General features: G+C 40.7%; 1 protein-coding gene and 2 non-coding genes across 16 annotated transcripts in view; all 3 read left to right on the plus strand.

Annotated features, from left to right (window-relative positions):
• CHD8 (chromodomain helicase DNA binding protein 8) overlaps positions 1-16,107 on the plus strand; it is a 62,101-nt gene that overhangs the window by 42,786 nt on the left and 3,208 nt on the right. For 9 of the 14 annotated variants that reach the window (XM_023724982.1, XM_023724990.1, XM_023724984.1 and 6 more), the window contains 25 exons: positions 16-259; positions 1,199-1,375; positions 2,373-2,516; positions 2,764-3,019; positions 3,607-3,817; positions 4,072-4,267; positions 4,749-4,916; positions 5,112-5,291; positions 5,441-5,551; positions 6,618-6,814; positions 7,071-7,270; positions 7,351-7,531; positions 7,622-7,711; positions 7,983-8,086; positions 9,212-9,341; positions 10,459-10,534; positions 11,023-11,077; positions 11,257-11,464; positions 11,931-12,139; positions 12,233-12,949; positions 13,172-13,323; positions 13,615-13,917; positions 14,790-14,906; positions 15,102-15,281; positions 15,687-15,803. In XM_023724982.1, the coding sequence (XP_023580750.1) occupies positions 16-259; positions 1,199-1,375; positions 2,373-2,516; positions 2,764-3,019; positions 3,607-3,817; positions 4,072-4,267; positions 4,749-4,916; positions 5,112-5,291; positions 5,441-5,551; positions 6,618-6,814; positions 7,071-7,270; positions 7,351-7,531; positions 7,622-7,711; positions 7,983-8,086; positions 9,212-9,341; positions 10,459-10,534; positions 11,023-11,077; positions 11,257-11,464; positions 11,931-12,139; positions 12,233-12,949; positions 13,172-13,323; positions 13,615-13,917; positions 14,790-14,906; positions 15,102-15,281; positions 15,687-15,803 (4,723 nt within the window). The remainder of the gene's footprint in view (positions 1-15; positions 260-1,198; positions 1,376-2,372; positions 2,517-2,763; positions 3,020-3,606; positions 3,818-4,071; positions 4,268-4,748; positions 4,917-5,111; positions 5,292-5,440; positions 5,552-6,617; positions 6,815-7,070; positions 7,271-7,350; positions 7,532-7,621; positions 7,712-7,982; positions 8,087-9,211; positions 9,342-10,458; positions 10,535-11,022; positions 11,078-11,256; positions 11,465-11,930; positions 12,140-12,232; positions 12,950-13,171; positions 13,324-13,614; positions 13,918-14,789; positions 14,907-15,101; positions 15,282-15,686; positions 15,804-16,107) is intronic. The other 5 variants (XM_023724987.1, XM_023724994.1, XM_023724986.1 and 2 more) reach the window with 4 other exon arrangements.
• On the plus strand, positions 9,799-9,908 carry LOC111819122 (small nucleolar RNA U6-53/MBII-28). Its single transcript, XR_002822897.1, has one exon. It is a non-coding gene; the product is annotated as a small nucleolar RNA U6-53/MBII-28 (small nucleolar RNA).
• LOC111819123 (small nucleolar RNA U6-53/MBII-28) lies at positions 14,481-14,585 on the plus strand. The gene has a single exon (XR_002822898.1). It is a non-coding gene; the product is annotated as a small nucleolar RNA U6-53/MBII-28 (small nucleolar RNA).

The raw sequence follows: 16,107 nt of genomic DNA on the forward strand, positions 1-16,107 counted from the left end.
GTGATGAATCTGCAGGCAGAACTGCATCTTGGCTGATGAGATGGGATTGGGCAAAACTATTCAGTCCATTGCCTTCTTACAGGAGGTATATAATGTGGGCATCCATGGCCCCTTCCTAGTCATTGCCCCATTGTCCACAATTACTAACTGGGAGCGTGAATTCAATACGTGGACAGAGATGAACACCATTGTGTACCATGGCAGTCTGGCCAGCAGGCAGATGATTCAGCAATATGAAATGTACTGCAAAGATTCACGGGTGAGTTGTACATCTTAGGAATGCTATGGTTTAGGGAAAGTGGGCCAAGGTACCTGGGATTTTACAGCCTACATAGGAATAAAAGCTCCCTGTGATTTAATGCATTTTTGTGCAGCAGTGTACCGGCTTTTGATTTTGCTGTTTTCACCCAGTGGACATTTTGATCCAGTGGAAATTCTGTATTTGTGAATACATACATTTTAATAGAATTTTAGCATCATTAGTGAGTTTTCATCAAGAAGGTATTTTCTAGAACAAAATTCATTTAGCCATTTTTAATTCCTTGATCAATTCTCCCTATATGGTGGTGACCTTAAACCTTTTCTTTTATCTTCTTTTCTTTAGTGTGGTGAAAATTTTCACCAATATCAGTTCCTTCTGTGTAAACTTGAAAACAAAAATTGGAATAATCAATCTTTTTATCAACATTGAATTTATGAATTATTTTTTTTAAAGTTTTTATTTCTGCTAAGCCATGTTTTCTCAGATCATATTTTGTGGCTCTCAATTTTGTTAATTTTACTTCTGTCAGTTTTTAGATAGGAATTAATAGTAGCATGTACTTTATTAGCTATTTTCATTTTTATTTTTGTCTTGTATGTTTCAACCATGCCCAACCTTTGTGGACTTTAATGTTAACTAACAAACGATCTAGGGCAGAGGTACACGAGCTGGTTATATAGCAGGGTCAAAAATTCGTAGCTTCATCCTGTAAGGTCTGTCATTTTCCTAAGAAGCTGAATATGTTGAAGAAGCAATGTATCTTACATTCAGTGATTTGGCAGTGTCAGGAAGATAGGTAGTAGGGGTGGGATGCGGCTTATATTTTCTATTAAACTTGCACCTGCCTGAATGTAGAAAAGAGAATGGGTAATTCAGAAGACCTGCTCGTTTAGGTACATTTTAGGCCTTTTCTGACTTTACTGCCTTCATGCCTAGGGGCGCCTCATCCCAGGCGCATACAAATTTGATGCCCTGATCACCACTTTTGAGATGATTTTGTCAGACTGCCCTGAGCTCCGTGAAATTGAGTGGCGTTGTGTCATCATTGATGAAGCCCATCGACTTAAGAACCGTAATTGCAAGCTGCTTGATAGTCTCAAGCACATGGACCTGGTGAGTTCTCCACACTGACTTGTGGGCAGAAACTTGGAATTCAAATAACTCCAATTCTCTGTGGAATTAAAATAACTCATATTTAGCAAAGAAGGAAAAAGAATCAGAATCTTTCTATCGGGTGGTGGGTATGGCCTATCGGAATGGTAACCTGAAAGTCATGTAAAAGTCATAAATTTTAGAATTGGAAAGGAATTATAGTTTAGTGGTTCTCAATCAAGTGGAGAGGTGGGGTTATGAGTTACTTAATGCTGCATAACAAAATACCCCAAAACTTTAGTGACTTAAAACAATAGCTGTTATTTTTCATGATTTTCTAGCTAAGCAACTTAGACTGGGCTCTGCTAGGCCATTTTTCTGACCGTCTTGCCTGGGATCATTAATGACTGCCGCTGATAGTTGGTGCTCGTTATTGGCTGGGGCACCTGGATTATCTTCCACGTGGCTTCTCATCCTCCACTGGACCAGACTGGGCTTCTTTCCATGGTAGTCTTGGGGCAGTGCTCCCAGAGGGTAAAAGTGAAAGCTGCAAGGCTTCTTAGGGTTAGGCTGTGGGACTCACGAAGTATCACTTCTGCTACATTCTCTTTCTCAGAACAAGTAACAAGGCAAGGCCAGATTCAAGGGGTGAACCTTGATAGGAGCTACAAAGAATTAATGGCCATATTTAATCCAGCACAGGTACATTCCCTAGAGGGAGACATATTAGGCTTTCTATGGGGAGTAGAGTGTGGAGAGGCATGTATAATTAGAAACAAAAACATAATCTGAATTACCCTTTCCTTATTTGCTTATAATCATTAATGTCTGAAGGGTGTCTTGAAAATGTTTTATGCTTATCACAAGAGGGAGCAAGTGAAAGATAAGACAGTAATCTGGTCCATTCCCATCATTTTACAGATAAATTAAAGCTAAAGACTATATAATTGATGGAAAATCTCCAGAAATCCTTTTGTGTTTTTGAGTTTTACCATTCTTTTATTTTCTCCATTTCTAGGAACATAAAGTGCTACTCACAGGAACTCCTTTGCAAAATACTGTGGAGGAGCTGTTTAGCTTGCTTCATTTCTTGGAACCTTCACAGTTTCCCTCAGAATCAGAGTTCCTCAAGGACTTTGGGGATCTTAAGACAGAGGAACAGGTAGGAAGTGTATCTGGTGAGGTACTAACCCAGGACAAAAAAGGTTGAAGTTTGTACGAGGCAGGCATCCATTGCCATATGCATCAAGAGCCTTTCTGACCTGCCTTATACCCTTGTGCCTATATCATCTGTGGCATGTCCAAAGTCTGCATTTCTCAGATACTAGAAAACTCTAATTTCTCTATGTTTCCACATAATATAGGAATGTTGGTTCCCATGTTATTGATGTCTTCTATGTTGAACACAGGTTCAAAAGCTACAGGCTATTCTCAAGCCAATGATGCTGAGAAGACTCAAAGAGGATGTTGAAAAAAACCTGGCACCCAAACAGGAAACTATTATTGAAGTAGAGCTGACCAACATCCAGAAGAAATACTACCGGGCTATTTTGGAAAAGAATTTCTCCTTCCTTTCCAAAGGGGCAGGTCATACCAACATGCCTAATCTACTCAACACAATGATGGAGTTGCGCAAGTGCTGCAACCATCCATATCTCATCAATGGTGAGAGAATTCCTGGAAAATTCCTGAATTTTTAAATTATCTGTATTTACTTTCTGAAATGATATTCCACGGGATAATGGATGCTCCGACTGATCCAGCCTAATTTAGGGGGTGGGTTCTCCTTTTAGAAAAATTCTTAAGTGAAATGTCTTCCTCAAGTTCTTTCTACCCCCATAGTTCTGCATAATCTCCAAATTAAATAGACATTGCTTCTTAGAATTTTATGAACAAGAACTAAGGGAATTCTGTTCTCTGGATGAATGTCCTCACTGATAATCCATTTTGCTGTTTCTTTTGAGTGCAGGTAGGGTGGTGATAGTGCTTTGCATATTCCTTCCTATTTTTTGTCTACATTTTTACATATTTTTTATCCAGTGATAATCTTTGGCCTACCTTACTGGGCATATTTTGATAACACAAGTGAAAAGGATTTAGGATTTCTTGGTGCTGAAATTCTGTGTGTAAGAAACGTTGATCTCAAGTCAGATTACTGTATTTTCCTTTGCTTCCTTATCTAATTTAAATAAACTACAACCTTAGTATGTTTCTCTGGGTCTCAGCATCAGGCTTGATTTTTCTCTTGGCAGGTGCAGAAGAAAAAATTCTAACAGAATTTCGGGAAGCTTGCCATATTATACCTCATGACTTCCACCTGCAGGCCATGGTTCGTTCAGCTGGCAAATTGGTCCTTATTGACAAGTTACTTCCAAAGCTTAAAGCTGGTGGCCATAAGGTTCTGATCTTCTCCCAGATGGTACGCTGCCTGGATATCCTAGAGGATTATCTAATCCAGAGGAGGTGAGAAAAGAGTCATCTGTAGACTTGTGATTAACTGTATCCTCATTAAGCTGTAGAGAGTGGAGGCCCTGAGTTTAATTGAAGTTGACTATAGCCCTGAACTGGAATAAGAGAAGTATTTAGAACTCTCATACTCAACCTTCTGATATTTTTGGCCAACTAGGGATATGGAGGTACTGATAACAATCCTAGCTTGCTGTTTTGGATCTCTGCTTCTTAGCCACTTGAATTTTTCTTCTATGATTCCCATACAGGTATTTATATGAGCGTATTGATGGGCGAGTTAGAGGCAACCTTCGACAGGCTGCTATTGACCGCTTCAGTAAGCCTGACTCAGACCGCTTTGTCTTCTTGCTATGTACCCGGGCTGGTGGACTTGGTATTAATCTCACAGCCGCTGATACATGCATCATCTTTGATTCAGATTGGAATCCTCAAAATGACCTGCAGGTAAAGGAAATCATTGTCTTAGGGACTACCTAACCTGGAAGGTACCAGAATCTTTTCAACAGAATCAGGATGTCTTAGAAAGACTTGTCTTTCAGAGAGTATGGAGTTATTTACTTAATGAAGGGTGGCAGTCTAGATCAAGGGCCAGTAAACTTTCTGTAATGGATCAGATAGTAAATATTTTAGGCTTTGCAGGCCATACAGGTTCTGTTGCAACTACTCACCTCTGTTCTTGGCACAAAAGCAGCTACAGACAGTACATAAACAAATGGATGTGCTCACTCGGCATAGTGTGCTGGCCCCAGATCTGCTTGATGGGACAATGATTTCATCTTGAAACTGATTTTTTATTTTAGTTTTGAGTTGATCTACTGATTGCCTTATAGATGTGAAAGAATTGCGAATTGCTATTTTGTGTCCTTTTTTCCCCCCTTAATTTTATATTCTCACTTTCCCCTTCCCCTTCCATTTTTTTTACCAGGCCCAGGCACGGTGTCATCGAATTGGGCAGAGCAAAGCTGTGAAAGTGTACCGTCTCATCACTCGTAACTCCTATGAGAGAGAGATGTTTGATAAGGCTAGCCTCAAGTTAGGATTGGACAAGGCTGTGCTTCAATCCATGAGTGGTCGGGATGGCAACATTACTGGAGTGAGTCGTGTTAGTCTGTAGAACCTTTGTAACAGAGCATGGTGATAGAGGAAGACAAAAGCTGTTTTTGCATAGGAACCCGAATACCTTGTTTATTTTTTCAATTATTATTTCTTAAAATATAATAACTAAAATATTTTGGTATGATTAGATATTCTCTTAGTACTCTTGTCGTCTCTGTATTGTTTTATTCAGATCCAACAATTCTCCAAGAAGGAGATTGAAGATCTCTTAAGAAAAGGAGCCTATGCAGCCATAATGGAGGAAGATGATGAAGGCTCCAAGTTTTGTGAAGAGGACATTGACCAGATCTTGTTAAGACGAACTACAACCATTACCATTGAGTCTGAAGGAAAAGGTTCTACCTTTGCTAAGGTATGTTCTGTTTGTACCATAGGCTAGAAAAGCAGAGGTAGGACAGGAATTCTAGGATTTAAATACGTTTTTAAAACATAGTTGTTGATTTCCCATTGCTTTAAAAAGTATTATGGTCACTTTCACTCTGTGCCTTTGTTCCTCAATAGGCAAGCTTTGTTGCTTCTGAAAATAGGACAGATATTTCCCTGGATGACCCTAACTTTTGGCAGAAGTGGGCCAAAAAGGCTGACCTAGACATGGATCTACTCAATAGCAAGGTGAGCTTACTCTTCTTTTAGGAAGAAAGGATCACAGAAGACAAACTGCTTCCCGGAGTCTTTATAGCTACTCTTGATTCTTCTCATGCTAACCTTGGTTTATGCTGCTGTAGTATATACAAGAGCCGTTGTAGAAACTTCCTACATGGGAGACCCCAGAAAACTACTTTGATATCTCTCACTTAATTTTGCTTCTTGAATCCCTATAGATTATTTTGCGTGATAGTGTCGGTTTTAACTGTCAGTTTAGGTTTTTTTTTTAATATGTTGTTGAGAATATATACAGCAAAACATACACCAATTCAGCTGTTTCTCCATGTACAGGTTCAGTGACATTGATTACATTCTTCAAGTTGTGCAACCATTCTCACCTTTCTTTTCTGAGTTGTTCCTTCCCCATTAATGTAAACTCACTGCCTCCTAAGGTTCCTGTTTAATCTTTTGAGTTGCTGTTGTCACTTTGATCCCATATAGATCTTAAAAGAGCATAATGCTCAAGCTTTTTTTTTTTTTTTTTTTTTTAACTAGTTTAGCTAAATAGTTGTTTGGTTTTTTTAAGAGGACTTCAGGGGATATTTTTGGTTTCATTTTTAAAGATTATCTCAGGGCAATAGTTTCAGGGGTTCAGCCACCCTCCATGGCTCCATAAAGTCTAGAGTCCATGAACATTTGAAATTCTGTTCTACATTTTCCCCCTTTTGATCAGAATTTTTCTTTAGAATCTTTGATCAAAAATGTTGAGTAATGGTAGCCAGGCACCATCCAGTTCTTTTGGTCTCATAGCAAAGGAGACAGTTGTTCATGAAGGCAATTCCACGTCCTCCTCCTATTCCTGACTCCTCCTTTCTCTATTGCTCCAGGCAAACAGAGCTCAATTGTCCTGTCTTGGATGGCTGCTTGCTCAGTTGAGGTTTTAAAATAAGATGCAAGTTAGGTTTTAAGTCCTAAATAATCTCTTTAGGTATCTTAATATGTCACATTCAAGGCTATTTCAATCCATGATTGTCTGAAGTTCTTGCTCATGACCATATCATGAAAAGAGTTACTTCTTCTGTTTTCTGCATAGAATAACTTGGTGATTGACACACCTAGAGTACGAAAACAGACCCGTCACTTCAGCACTCTGAAAGATGATGACCTGGTGGAATTCTCTGATTTGGAAAGTGAGGATGATGAACGACCTCGCTCCCGCCGACATGACCGTCATCATGCCTATGGGCGCACTGACTGCTTTCGGGTGGAAAAGCACCTCCTGGTATATGGGTAAGAACCTAATGTGCAATCAGAGGTAGTGCATCTCCCTCCTTATAGATACCCTGTATGCTTTCAACGTGGAGCCTATGACCAAAGGGGATAGTGTGACCAACTTTGGCTCTGGAGAGTGTTTATTCTGTTACCCTGTTCTTCCAAGATCTATTTATCCCCCACCTTTTGGGAGGTGTAATTTTGGAGGGCAGGAGGACATCATTGAATTAGAGCCCCCAGAAAAGTATTAACGTAGGTTTCTTCATTTCTGTAGTTGGGGACGGTGGCGAGATATCTTGTCTCATGGACGCTTCAAGCGACGTATGACTGAGCGAGATGTGGAGACAATTTGCCGGGCTATCCTTGTGTACTGTCTTCTACACTATCGTGGGGATGAAAATATCAAAGGCTTTATTTGGGACTTGATTAGCCCTGCTGAAAATGGCAAGACAAAAGAATTGCAGAATCATTCAGGTAATTACCAACTCACTACTTTTCATCTTTATATGGGTTATATAATCCTTTTCAGGTCCAAGAGTTTTTCTCAATCCAAGTCTTCGATGTCTCCCCTTCCCCAGGTCTGTCTATCCCTGTGCCCCGTGGACGCAAAGGGAAAAAAGTAAAGTCACAAAGCACTTTTGATATCCATAAGGCAGATTGGATTCGGAAATATAACCCTGACACTCTGTTCCAAGATGAGAGTTATAAGAAGCATTTGAAACATCAGTGTAATAAGTAAGGATGGAGTTTAGCAAAGACTAAAGAAAACATTTCCCGCCTCAGACTTTCTGCATTGTTACTGAGCCAGCTCTTCCTCCCTTCCAGGGTGCTGTTGCGAGTACGAATGCTGTACTACCTAAGGCAGGAGGTTATTGGAGACCAGGCAGAGAAGGTGTTGGGGGGTGCCATTGCCAGGTAAAGTTATGTGGTACTTTTATTTATACCCTGCCTTATTCAAGGAAAGATTGGTTTGCTTATTTCATTATTTACTATCTTTGGGACATCTGATAATTAAAGTGTATTTATCAAGTCTTTAATACTCTATTTTATACCCGTTGAAGGAAATAGGACAGCTACATGAGCTTTTAAAGCAGTGGATAAAGGAAGATACCTGTAATAATCTTTCTAAAGATTATTTTTTAATTTCCTGCATTGCTGTGCTGACTCTGCCCTCTTCTACCTTTAGTGAGATTGACATATGGTTCCCAGTAGTGGATCAGCTGGAGGTTCCAACAGCATGGTGGGACAGTGAGGCTGACAAGTCCCTGCTCATTGGAGTTTTTAAGCATGGTAAGTATCTTCTAGCTTATTCCTTCCCTAGTGAAGATTTATGTCCACAGATGGAATATTTAGCAAAATGGTCGTGACTGGTAACTGAGTCCTCTGACTGATCTTTAATAAGTTTATGTTTGAGCATGAAAGTAAATTTTAAATCTCCAGAGCAGAGCAGTTAGTTCCTATAAATAGATGTTCAAGAAAGACCAGCTGGATAGTTAAACCCGAGGTAGGGAACCTCCCATCTGTTCTCCAGTTGCTGTTACCAGTCTGTATGTAATGGGGTCTAAGTTAAGATTCCACAAATCAGGGGAGGTAAGGTATGCCTGTTCTTCTTAATAGTAGCCACACTTAATTTGTATGACTTTCGTGTGGCTTGCTGAAAGTTTCCTACTTATCTAGACGTTCCATTTGTCTAAAATGTTCAGCCCTCCCTCTGACGTAGGTGTGGACAACAGTGTTTGAGTGAAACAAAAATAAAATAATAAAAGGGAGATACTTCCTTTGCAATTTTGCCTGATAACAAATCCCAGGCACTAAAAGAAGTGAGTGCTAACTTCCAGACCAGTGAATTAGAACATCTTTTTTCTTCTATGATACTTAGGACACATGTTTTCAAAAGTTAAATGGGATTAGAAAAAAGCATTTGTAGTCTTAGATTTACCTGTGAGACAGAGAGGGAGGTTTAGAAGGGTCTAAACATCATTCATTCATTCAACATTCATCTGACATTCACTGAGTGCCTACTTGCTTGCACTCAGTCCAAGTTTCTTATCCTTCATCTGAAAATTTGTGACCTGGCCCTAAATTATTTGACTTCTTTAGTTTTCCCGTCTGTGAAATAGGAATGGTAATAGAAAGATTATTAGTTAAATGGCTGTGTAAATCTTTCACTATGATGTATAGACTCTTAGATTGAATTCCTTTCGGTTATTAGTATAAAACTCTGTGACTCTAATAATTAAAATGTTAAATATAATAATGTAACCCAACAGTAATATAACATTTGAACTATATTTTGCATTATGGGCAAAGTAGCCTACATAATCTCATTATCCTAACAGCATAGAAGGTAAGCATAAACTCAGCTAGACAAAATAAGTCTCTGATTTTCTTCAACTGTGGCCTTTTTTCTTCTAGGTTATGAGAAATATAATACCATGAGGGCAGACCCAGCCTTATGCTTTCTGGAAAAGGCTGGCCGACCAGATGACAAAGCCATTGCAGCAGAACATCGAGTGTTGGATAACTTCTCTGACATAGTAGAAGGGTAAGCATTGTTTTAGATCTCTTAAAGCTCTGAGTACACCCTATGAAGGCACTGGTTGTCTGTGCTAAAAGATAGCATAACTCTAGGCTTTAACAGAACTCACTGGGATTCTTAATGGTGGTTATTATTTATTATGAATGATAAATCCTTAACATAGAGTGGCACCAACAGAAAGGACTCCAAAAACTGGCCCAAACCACACATTACCATAAGCTGCATTTAAGGGTGAAAGTTAATGTTACTCCCAAATGGCTGGTTTAGTGTTATACTCAATTTGTTTTATAGAGCTCTCTGTATAGCCACATTAGCTGAGGGGATAACTGGTACTCTTGAAAGATGACAGCCAGGCAGCTCTCCCATGCAGCTTATGTGGTAGAGCCTCAGGGAATTTTAGCCTTGGTTTATCCTCTCCCAGTGGTGCCTGATATGTAAGACATTTACTCTGCCTGGATACATGCCCTGATGATGAATTGCCATGCTAATACTGAGCCACCAGGTAGGGCAGTATTGCCCTGGTTTGGGTGCCAGTGAGTTTAACAAAACTTCTCATGTGGAGACCTGAGGGGCATGTGAAATGGTTGTCTTATTTTATAAATACCCACTCCTTCACGATTAAGAGATTTCTCTTTGATGATCACAACCTCACTTTCTTTAGTGTAGGACTCACTTACATCCCTCAAAGGAAACTGAGTCGTTTATTCATTGCAAATCATTTATGTATATAAAATCATTTATGTCACCCTTCTGTTCAGTGGATCAAACTAGTAAAAACAAACACACAGGAATGTTTGAATGAACCATTCAAATGTGATAATAATAGTGGTGGTGAGTGGGGACAAAAGGTTAAACCAAAAAAAGCTATAAGAGAAAGGAAGTGTTCCATTTCAATTTCAAACAATTTCAAGTGGCACTTAGTCACTTTCTTGCAGTTTTTTGTTTTATTGGATGCTGTACCTAACTGGCCCGGAGCTTATCACCTGGCCTGGCATTCCTATGAGCATGAAAGAAAAGGCTGTTCCGTGCTGGATTGTATGTTTGGCGAGGTCTTCATCCTAGGTTTCTCTTAGTAATATAAGATATATCATTAACATTTTCTTGTGCTTCTGGGTAATTTCAGGGTTGACTTTGATAAGGATTGTGAAGATCCTGAATATAAACCACTCCAGGGTCCCCCCAAAGACCAAGATGATGAGGTAAGGAATTCTCATTTGAGTCTGGCTTTTCCCTATTACTAAATAGTTAAGTCTTCTTCCATTCTCTGAATCCTGAAGTATATTGACTTATTCATTCATTCATGATTAATATCTAATGCAAAATGGAAAACAACACCATTTAAGAATATAAAGTATTAATTCAAAGGATTGTTGTGCCAGCCAGGGGAGATCAGGGATGGTTTTGTGAAGGAGATAGGACCTAAGCTGGACCTTGAAGGATAGTATTTGACTCCTGAATTCCTCAGTCCCTGTATCTTCGAGCCATTAATAAAAACTGACATTTCAGGATCTACTTCTTGTTCTACTTTTATTTGGTTGCCTCCAAATTTTTGTGAGGGTTCCTTTCATTGTAAATTTTTCTTGATCCCTTGGTGCCATAGAAGGACACACACAAGAAGTGATTTGATTGCCAACTTTCCCCCTTTATCCTCCCCCCTCCATCCTGTGGGGTGGATCTCCTTCTCTAGGGTGATCCTTTGATGATGATGGATGAGGAGATCTCAGTGATTGATGGAGATGAAGGTAAAGTTCTAGGTCAACTAGTACAATTTTGTGTGGGGTGGTGGGGTTGGGGAATTATTAACTGAATTCTATCTTACCCCATGATTTCTAAGACCTTTGCCTTTGGGTGGGTTGCAATACTAGTATAAACTGTACTACCCTTTCCGTACTTCCTATTCATTTTACTTTGCTTTCTGTAGCCCAGGTGACCCAACAGCCAGGCCATCTATTCTGGCCTCCAGGCTCTGCCCTGACAGCTAGGCTTCGGCGACTAGTAACAGCCTATCAGCGCAGCTATAAGAGAGAGCAGATGAAGATAGAGGCTGCAGAACGTGGGGACCGGCGGCGGCGGCGTTGTGAGGCAGCCTTTAAGCTAAAAGAAATTGCCCGACGAGAGAAACAGCAAAGGTATGATATGTATGACTGGGAATTTGGGTTGAGCTGTAAGCTTGTCTTCAGGTATGGGCCCTGTATTTAAAAGCATCTTGGGAAGGATTTATTTGAATTCCCTACAGAGAGACCTTCTTTTCTGCCTTGAATTGTTGCCCTCTAGGTCTTAAAACCTCACTTATGTGCATAACCATCACTCCCAGGTAGGAGACTAGGTCTCCTATGTAGTCATTCTCATTGAGTTATTTGTCTGCATCATTTACCCCCTCAGCTTGCTAATTCATACATGTCATAGTGTCTCTTAATACCTCTTTTGCTGTCTTCCGGGCTCTTTTTTTTTTTTTTTTTCTTTTTCTTTTTTTGCCTCTAACTTCAATTTGTGTTGTCCTTGGGTCATGTGTATTTGAAGCCACACTAAGAAGTAACCAGTTTTCCTGTGGTCTCCTGATCACTGTTTCTATATTCCCTTTCCTTTGTAAAAAAGATGGACAAGGCGTGAACAAACTGATTTCTATCGAGTTGTGTCGACCTTTGGTGTGGAGTATGACCCTGATACTATGCAGTTTCATTGGGATCGCTTCCGCACTTTTGCCCGACTGGACAAAAAAACAGACGAGAGCCTTACCAAGTACTTCCATGGCTTTGTGGCCATGTGCCGCCAGGTGTGCCGTCTTCCCCCTGCAGCTGGCGATGGTAAGTGAGACTTGGAGATTCTAGGGTGGGTGGGAGTGGATGGCAACAGAACCAAATCTTGGTTCATTTCTCCTTCTACCCTATCTCTTTTAGAACCCCCGGACCCTAATCTGTTCATTGAGCCTATCACTGAGGAGAGAGCCTCTCGGACTCTCTACCGTATTGAATTGCTTCGGCGCTTACGGGAACAAGTTTTGTGCCATCCTCTTTTGGAAGATAGGCTGTCGTTATGTCAGCCTCCAGGTCCTGAATTGCCCAAATGGTGGGAGCCTGTTCGGCACGATGGAGAGCTTCTACGAGGGGCAGCCCGCCATGGGGTGAGCCAAACAGACTGCAACATCATGCAGGACCCAGACTTCTCTTTTCTGGCTGCCCGTATGAATTATATGCAGAACTATCAGACAGGAGCACCAGCTCCATCCCTATCACGCTGCTCTACTCCACTGCTACACCAGCAGTATACCTCGCGCACTGCCTCACCACTGCCCCTGCGCCCAGATGTTCCTGTTGAAAAGCCACCTGAGGAGACAGCTGCCCAGATCCCCAGTCTGGAGAGTCTGACCTTAAAGCTAGAGCATGAGGTGGTGGCCAGGAGCCGACCAACCCCACAAGACTATGAGATGCGAGTAAACTCCTCTGATACTGCACCTCTGGTTTCCCGGAGTGTTCCACCAGTCAAACTGGAGGATGAGGATGATTCAGACTCTGAGCTGGACTTGAGCAAGCTGTCACCGTCATCCTCTTCCTCATCCTCATCCAGCTCCAGCTCCAGCACTGATGAGAGTGAGGACGAGAAGGAAGAGAAGCTAAGTGAGTGCATGTGACAGCAGTTGGCCCTCTTACCAATTTTCTACCTCCCTGCTCTTTCCTTTATTTTCTAAATGCGTCTTCTGAGAGAGACTCAGATTTTGATTTGATAGAATGTCAAGAGAGTTATGTTATTTTTTGGGCTTTCATTCATGGCCCATATAATACCATTTCTATATAACTTTCTTTTTCCATCTTTGCTCACACATTCTATGTGATCTCCAGCTGCTGACCGGTCCCATTCAAAGCTCTATGATGAAGAGAGTCTCCTGTCCCTCACTATGTCCCAAGATGGATTCCCAAATGAAGAGGGAGAACAAATGACCCCGGAGCTTCTGATGCTTCAGGAAAGACAAAGAGCCTCTGAGTGGCCCAAGGTAACAGCCTCATTCCTGGACATGCAAAGTTCAGAAATACAGCGTAACATTATATATAGGGAACAAAGAACAGATGGTTCTGGTTTTCTTTATTACCTGCATTTAGTGCTGTATGTTTTTTCATGCAACTCCTCCCAGTTGACTTAAGTGATCTGATAGCTTAGATTACCTCCATCCTTTCTGCCTTATGACTTTTACCCACACTGGTAACGACAGCACTATTGTTTGCACAGGATCATATAGCCGGTTCTCAGGCCCTAAAACCAGTATTGATTTGTTTTTCCCAATCAGGATCGTGTCCTGATAAACCGTATTGACCTCGTCTGCCAGGCTGTACTCTCAGGGAAGTGGCCTTCTAGCCGTCGGAACCAGGAAATGGTAACAGGAGGAATCTTGGGGCTGGGCAACCACTTGCTAGACAGTCCCTCATTGACCCCAGGAGAATATGGTGACTCTCCGGTCCCCACGCCACGAAGTAGCAGTGCAGCTTCCATGGCTGAGGAGGAAGCATCTGCAGTCAGCACAGCAGCAGCCCAGTTCACCAAACTTCGCCGAGGCGTGGATGAGAAGGAGTTTACAGTTCAGATCAAAGATGTAAGCACAGCATTTAGGCATTGGGAAGGGAGGAAGGAGGCTGTAATTCTTGCTAATGGTTTCACTAACAGGATACTGAACGCATGTGGTTAGCTAACTTTAAAAATGATACCTTACCATACCAGCTGCTGTTGAGTGGACTCCCAATTCATGGCGACCCCCCATGTGTCAGAGTGGAACTGTGAAGAGGAGGGAAGAAAAACTGTTAGAGGTCACAAAGATTAGTTTAGGAAAATCATTCAAGGGAAGAGTTCTTGACTTGTATCACCTGAGAACTAGATTAAAATAAAACCATATTTTTGAAGAAAATTTAATTGACCAAAGGATCCCTTTTGGTTGACTCATTTCTAGATCTAAAGCTGGTTTTTAAAAACTAAAGTAAAATTATGAGAAAGCTGTTAGAATGATACTTAAGCATTGTGGGCCTCATTAAAAATAAAAGGAATCATTCCTACCCAAATTACATCAGTGTTTTTTTTTGTTTTGAACCATATTAATTGGCCATTAAGTACTGAAACAGGAAAATTTTTAAATTAGTCTGTGACAGCAATATCAGGATTTTGCCCCTGTGATGAGTTGCCATGCTAATACTGAGACACCAGGGGGCTTTACCCAGCATTGGGTGTTATTGAGGTAAATTCTACTTCTCTTAAATCTACCTGAGGGGCACTAGGTTAAGAAATGAAATCTTTCTAAGGAAAAACTATGTAAGTTTCATTGTATTTCCAACTTCTACTCTTTAGTCAGATGGCTTTTCCTCTCACCATCATTGATCCAAGAGGGTGACCCTTAGCCCAGGTCCCCCAAGATTTACTCTGTACTTTAAAAACATGTGCTATATGATGTCTTGGGTATGTGGGGTATCTTCCTAGGAGGAAGGGGGATTGAAGTTAACATTCCAGAAGCACAAGTTGATGGCTAATGGAGTAATGGGAGATGGACATCCACTGTTTCATAAGAAGAAGGGGAATAGAAAGAAGCTAGTGGAGGTGAGTGGTGGTGAAGCTCTTCAAAATGATGATTAGATAAGATCTTTGTATTCCCAGTAATTGATGAAGGCAGTTGGGATTGAGGGACTGGAAGATATTAAGACTTATCTTATGGCTACCAATGGCTCTGCTCCCTCTCTTCTTCCTGCCCCAAAGAAGAGTATGTGCTCATGGGGGTGGATTCTGGGTTTGCAGCTGGAGGTGGAGTGCATGGAAGAGCCTAATCACCTTGATGTGGACCTGGAGACCCGGATCCCTGTCATCAATAAGGTGGATGGTACTTTGCTGGTGGGTGAGGATGCCCCTCGCCGGGCTGAACTGGAGATGTGGTTACAGGGTCATCCAGAGTTTGCTGTCGATCCCCGATTTCTAGCGGTGAGTGGCAGTTCCATCCAGCAGCATTTAAAGTCATTCTCTTGGTATTTAAGCTGTGCGAGAGGGAGAAAGCATGCCATATTATGTCATTGTTTCTGCATCTGCAAAATAATGGCAATACCCAATCTTCCTACCTCACAGAGTTGTTGTGAGGATCAAAATAAAATGTTAAAAAAGCACTTTACTTAAATTAAAAGCTATGTAAATGTTTACTATTAAACTATTATATAAATAAACCACCTCAATTTTTTTTTTTTTTTGGAAGATCCACTTGATAGCATTTTCCCACTAGGACTCATCATTTACAATAAACATTTATTACCAAACTAAAGACACAAGTAACTTAATAATTACTTTCAAGAAGATTTTTATACTTTTAGGATAACTCATATTCTTCTATTGCAGTATATGGAGGATCGCAGAAAACAGAAGTGGCAGAGGTGTAAAAAAAATAATAAGGCAGAATTTAACTGTTTGGGAGTGGAACCAGTACAGACAGCTAACTCTAGGAATGGAAAAAAGGTGAGAGAGACTAGAACATTGCTGTTCTCTTCCCTTGCTAGATATATTACAAGGCTTTGCAACATAGATTGTGGCTTGGATTTTTTTTTTTTTAATTGTACTTACAGGTAAAGGTTTACAGAATAAATAGTTTCTCATTAAACAGTAGTACACACATTGTTTTATGACATTGGTTAACAACCCCACGACATGTCAACCGTCTCCTTTCTCGACCGTTTTTTTTTTTTTTTTTGGTGAAAATATACATAGCCAAAGATACACCATTTCAAAAATTTCTACATGCACAGTTCAGTGACATCGACTA

This window comes from Trichechus manatus, unplaced genomic scaffold, assembly GCF_000243295.1.
Source record: "Trichechus manatus latirostris isolate Lorelei unplaced genomic scaffold, TriManLat1.0 scaffold00273, whole genome shotgun sequence".
In the NCBI taxonomy this organism is placed as follows: domain Eukaryota; kingdom Metazoa; phylum Chordata; class Mammalia; order Sirenia; family Trichechidae; genus Trichechus; species Trichechus manatus.